Here is a 5,400-nt window from a genome sequence, read left to right on the forward strand (position 1 = left end):
AGGCCGTGTTGCGTCCATTGGCAACACAATGCCATGGGTGTGCTCGACGATAACAAGGACGGCGCAGGCCGCTCCGAGCACCAACGGATGCGCAATCGCATGAAGCAGAAGCGCCACCGCGACCGGTTCATGACCGAGCGCTCGCTTCTCCGCACGCAAGTCGAGGAGCTCAGCCGCCTGTTGCCGACCTTGGTCGCAACCAGGAAGAGCTCGCTCGTGCCGTGGCGCGACGTCGCCGCCGGCCTCGCGCAGGCCAGCGTCGAGTCCCGCCTCTCGCTCGAGATGCTGCGCACCAAGTGCGAAGAACTCAGTAAGCGCATTGCGCGCATGACGACGTGGGTTGAGTCCATGACCCGGCCGCCGTCGCCGGCCATCGTATGTTGCGTCGTTGGCGTTGTACTCTCTGCTCACACTGCATTTAGGTATGGCACTTGCCGTCACCGACGGTTCTTCTCGCCGACGTTGAGGCGCGAAAGCTCGGGCTCGACTGGTTTACGCAGCACATGTATTTCAACACGGACCGCGCGCTGGCGGCGACGGGTCTTCACGCGACGACGGGCAGTCTGCAAGACCTCGTTGTCGTTGACCGTGGCAACGGCTTTGCCGATATCATTGGGCGCATTCAAGTGACGAACCAACTCTCGCTCGAGGCGACATTTGCTGCGCTCCAAGACAAAATCTGGGCAGAAATGCGGGGTGATACCCACCCCTGCGGGACGGAATTTCTCGACGAAGAGGTATTTTACATAGTTTTACATATGTACAGACGCGCTTTAAAGCAACATGGGCGTTTCCGTAGCTCGTGCGTGAGATCGACCCGCGCATGATCTACCGGCGCACGGCGCTGACGGCGGACGAGAGCAACTACTACGTGTGCCGCGAGTTTGTCACGGAGAACCGGATCGTGTTTTTGTTTGGGAATTTCAACCAAGACGCGCTGCAGCCAGAGAACATTCGGTGGCGCCCACGCATGTTTTGGTACAGCTTCAATTGCTGAAGATATTATCAGTAAAAGGGGTGTAGGTATGTGCTCGAGCGCTTCGGCCCTACCGAGACAAGGATCAAAACCCTATTTTACAATGGACCCAAGGTTGTCCAAGGCCGCGTTATGACGTGGAAGGAAGACATGCGCAACGACCAAGGCGATGACGTGCCTGATATGCCCGACGACCTCCTCTTTTCCGCGTACCAGCAGTCAATTGACCGTGATTGGCGGCCCATGATGACGAGCGACGTCGAAATCTTGACCCTCCGCGGCGACACCACGTAGGCGCCTTCGTTCGAGCAAGGACTTGTAAACAACGTTGGCGATTTGTGTACAGTACTTGTACGGATGGTGAGCGAGAGAAGCCGAGTACGTTTCGCACTACTAGCGGCCTTTTCGAGGTGGCAGCTGAAGGGTCACGACGGTTCACGTCATGGCTGTGTGCCCTCAAAAGCTGTGATCTTTGCTACGGGTCATAGATTGCCAGATTGCCTCAATACGCTTGCACAACCAGTCACGCCAGTCGATCTTCATGGCCGTTTAATAACCTATCTGTGACTCTGCATAGCCACACACACAACTAGATTGCTTTTGAGCTTAAAACCAGGAGCTCCGTGTCGCAAACCACGTGACAAGCAACCACGACAAAATGGAGTCACCCAACCCTATTTGACGCCGCTGCAGCAACTCGCTCATACCGTAACGATGCGAATGTTGTTGCGCGCAACTTCAGTGCACACACTGTTCATGTAGCACGCAAAACGTCGTTGGGCGAAACCAGCGACCGGGTGTCCTTGATCACAGGTCGTATACATTGACACGCGTCGGTATGTAGCCTCTGCCTACGCCAATCCTTTTCTACGTGAAGTCCACACAAGACACACAAAACCAGAGCTTTGTAATACTCAGTGGCCAATGAGACTCCCTGATATGCAGGATTTTCCTGGTAGGAACGTTTACGTGGTGTACCAGCATCCCAGGGGATTAATTCGTACATTCTGGCCAACCCATTGGCTATATATCAAGCCATTTTGACCAATGAAACGCAGTTTTATTAGTCTGAGCCAATCATATCGCGCCAAATGCGTCCTGTTAGGTGCGAAATAGGAATTCCTGTTAAGTGCTGTCACATCGCCGGACGTTATACCTGAATAAAGTATAACAATTTCGATAAAGTACGACGGCGCACTTGACTGAAATTCACGCAACTTTCCGATTAGGTGCGAATGTGAAAGCGCGCTAAGACTGCAGCAAGCGACGCGCCGTCGTCGCAAATACCGGTAAACAACGCTTCGCATTCAAAAGTTCCTACCAGCTCACCCCGCACGGGACCTGTTAGCCAATCCGATGAAATGGAGCGGATTGAGTGGGATAAGAATGCGAATGTACGTCGGTACCCACCAACGTTATTCACTTTGCACCACAACCGCCGCAAACAAGAAGCATGAAGGACGTCGACGCCCACAAGCGCCAGATCAACCGGCTCAAGCAGAAGCGGTTCCGGGAGCGGTCGATCACCGAGCGGGATGCGCTGCAGGCCGAGGTCTATCAGCTGCGCAACGTCCTCCGGGCGCTGCAGAAGCGCCGGACCAAGGTACCGCGAGCGCCAACGACGGCGCTGCAGCCGCTCTGTGCCCAGCTCGCGTCCTGGGTCGCCTCGTCGGTAACTTTACGTTCTGCTTATATATGCTAGCTTTGACTGGACGCGTAGGTCGAGGGCTACCGCGGCGTGACGCTTGTCGCTGACGCTGTCGGGCGAAAGGTCGGCCTTGACTGGTTCAGCCAGCACCTCTATCACAACACGGAGCGCTTGCTGCAGACTTGTGCTTTCCCGCACGATGGCAGCGCAGTGGCCGAGCCGATTCGTGTGTGGGAGACAAGCGCGTCGCTGGAGCTGCTCGTATGCCACCAGCACGACTTCGAGAAATCGCTCGAGGCGACATACGAGTCTCTTCACGACACAATCTGGGCGCACCTCCGCGGCGACACGGCCGCCAACGTCTCCGAGTTCCTCAACATTGAGGTACACATCTTCGTATAAATCAACCAAGTACCGAAAGTCGCATACACTAGATGACGAACGCCATCGCTGCCAAAATGGTTTACCGACGCAGTGTTCCTTTGCTCAACGAACAAACCTGTTATGTGAGTCGCGAATTCCGCGGCCGCAACCGTATTGTGTTTGTCTGCGGCAACGTTGGTCATGACGAGACGCTTCCACGCACGTCGCGATGGCGGTCGCGTCTCTTTTGGTACGTGTGGACATATTGTCTTTTTATGTGGAAAGCATTGACTATGTTTATGGCGCAGGTATGTACTCGACCGAGTGTCGTCCACGCGCACGCGGCTTCGTGTCGTGTGGTACAACGGCCCGCAGCTCGTCGATGGCCGCATTGTGCCGTGGCGAGACGAGGTGGGCGAGGAAGAGATGGATTTGAGCGGACTTGCCGCTGACCAACAGCTCGAGTATTGCAAGCGCGCGCTCCAGCCGTACGTACTGTCACTACTGGACTCGGTCACCACGTCGATGGTGACGGCCGTCGAGACCACCCACCCTCAAGTCGACTCGTGAGCACATACTACCCGTAGCATATAAATGTATGAGAGTTTCGGTCCAAATCACTCGTGTCATCGCTTGCTGACGATGCTTGCTTCTCTGATTTCAATATGTGGCACCTAGGATTCAAAACTACAAGTAACGAGCCTGGGCTGAGTCTAGTGTGGATGCGCGGTAGTCGGGCACCTTGGCGCCAAAAATGCAGAAGGACAATTTGGCGCCACGGCAATGATTCTCTATTAGATGAGTGTTGCGCTCGTCGTGCAGGCTCAATAAGCCACGTATATGCCAGGAACACCGTACCGGTAATGCACTGACAGGGCTGCTGTACCAGGCAACATGGACGAGTGGTGGCCGCCACACAGGAGGAAGCTGTGCGCTGGCGGAATGTTCGTCGTGGGTGCTTTTTGGTAGGCGAGCGGACCAATCAGAAAACAGACTCGCAAATCAGCCAATCAAAACTGGCACCCAGTTCCAGCTCGTCCCACGCGGACATCAACATTCTAGCAGCGTCACACGATGGCGTCGCCAGCCAGCAGCAGTAGCCTCTCGGAGGCGGACCTGGTACTCGCCAAGAAGGAACACCAGCGCCTCCGCAACCGCCTGAAGCAGAAGCGCCACCGCGAGCGCCACATCTCGGAGCGAGAGATGCTCCAAGCGCAGATCCTCGAGCTCGGCCAGCTCCTCACTGTCGTCTCTCGGCGTGGCAACGCTGCCGCCCAAGCCACGCTGCACAGGCTACGCAGTGAGTACAACGCGACGCGCCACGTGGGCGAAGCCATGACGGCGTGGGTCGCGTCCATGTGCACGCGGGTCCTCCCGCTCGCCGGCACGCCCTTTGGGTGGACCAAGACGTCGCTGTTGGCCGACCCTGCTGCGCGCAAGCTCGGCCTCGACTGGTTTAGCCAGCACCTCTACCACAACACGGACCGCATGGCCGCGTACGCGCAGTTTCCATCGACGGGCGCAGTTGTTGACAACGTGCTCCTGGATGTCGGCAATGGCCACCTCGACCTCGTCGGGCGCATCCAGGTCGAGTACGACCTTTCGCTGCTCGAGACATACGACGCGCTCAAGGGGCCGATCTGGTCCATGATGCAAGGCGAGACGGGCGTCTATTTTTCCGAGTTTCTCGACGCCGAGGTAATGAACAAGCTGTCTGCGAATCGTTGAGCGATGCAAGTCGACTAACAATGTCAATGTCGGACTAGCTCACCAGCGCCATCTCGCCCAACCAAATGCTCTATCGACGTAATGTGCGAAGCGAGCGCGAGACCAACTACTACGTGTGCCGCGAGTTTGGCACCGACGACCGCATCGTCTTTACCTTTGGAAATTTCTTCCAAGACGAACGACTGCCCGAGAACGTCGACTGGCGCCCACGCATGTTTTGGTACGACCCGATCTGGATTCGAGCCAGATCTAGATTCGAGCTAGATCTGATGGAGCGACTAGGTATGTGCTCGAGCGCGCGAGTCCCACCAAGACGCGGCTGCGCGTCATGCTCTACAACGCCCCTTACTTGAAAGACGGGAAGATGGTGTCGTGGCAGGACGAGCTCCTCGAAGATCATGGCATCGACTGCAGCCTCCTCGATCCCGACGTTGCGTTTCGCAAATGCCAGCAACTCACCAACGACGAGTGCGACCCCAAGCTCCACGAAGACTATGCGGCGCTCCAGATCCAGAATGCAAGGAGTCTTGCCTAATTGTACATGTGTGTCTTGCGCATGCCACTGTGTTGGATGCATTTTACCGTCAGATCCAGGGTCGTCCTCGATTTATTAGTGCAGCAGGCGACGGTGCACGCTTTTTACACGCTTGATTTTTCCATTTTACGTAAAGCTACGAAGCACGAG

At 56.2% G+C, this 5,400-nt stretch overlaps 3 protein-coding genes across 3 annotated transcripts; all 3 read left to right on the top strand.

Moving 5' to 3' along the window:
- Nucleotides 1–87: 87 nt before the first annotated feature.
- Nucleotides 88–1,270, top strand: SPRG_15204 (hypothetical protein; the record flags this gene model as incomplete). Its single annotated transcript, XM_012355219.1, has 4 exons — nt 88–375; nt 423–737; nt 800–978; nt 1,024–1,270. 4 exons carry the CDS (start codon nt 88–90, stop codon nt 1,268–1,270), a joined length of 1,029 nt encoding a protein of 342 aa, XP_012210609.1.
- Nucleotides 1,271–2,429: 1,159 nt separating this feature from the next.
- Nucleotides 2,430–3,032, top strand: SPRG_15205 (hypothetical protein; the record flags this gene model as incomplete). Its single annotated transcript, XM_012355220.1, has 2 exons — nt 2,430–2,648; nt 2,697–3,032. The coding sequence occupies 2 exons, from the start codon at nt 2,430–2,432 to the stop codon at nt 3,024–3,026; spliced, it is 549 nt and encodes a 182-aa protein (XP_012210610.1). The 3' UTR covers nt 3,027–3,032.
- Nucleotides 3,033–4,041: 1,009 nt separating this feature from the next.
- SPRG_15206 (hypothetical protein) lies at nt 4,042–5,250 on the top strand (the record flags this gene model as incomplete). The annotated part of the gene is made up of 3 exons (XM_012355221.1): nt 4,042–4,685; nt 4,754–4,935; nt 4,998–5,250. Exons 1-3 carry the CDS (start codon nt 4,062–4,064, stop codon nt 5,248–5,250), a joined length of 1,059 nt encoding a protein of 352 aa, XP_012210611.1. The 5' UTR covers nt 4,042–4,061.
- Between the last annotated feature and the right edge of the window lie 150 nt (nt 5,251–5,400).

Source organism: Saprolegnia parasitica (assembly GCF_000151545.1).
Source record: "Saprolegnia parasitica CBS 223.65 unplaced genomic scaffold supercont2.218, whole genome shotgun sequence".
Classification (NCBI taxonomy): domain Eukaryota; phylum Oomycota; class Saprolegniomycetes; order Saprolegniales; family Saprolegniaceae; genus Saprolegnia; species Saprolegnia parasitica.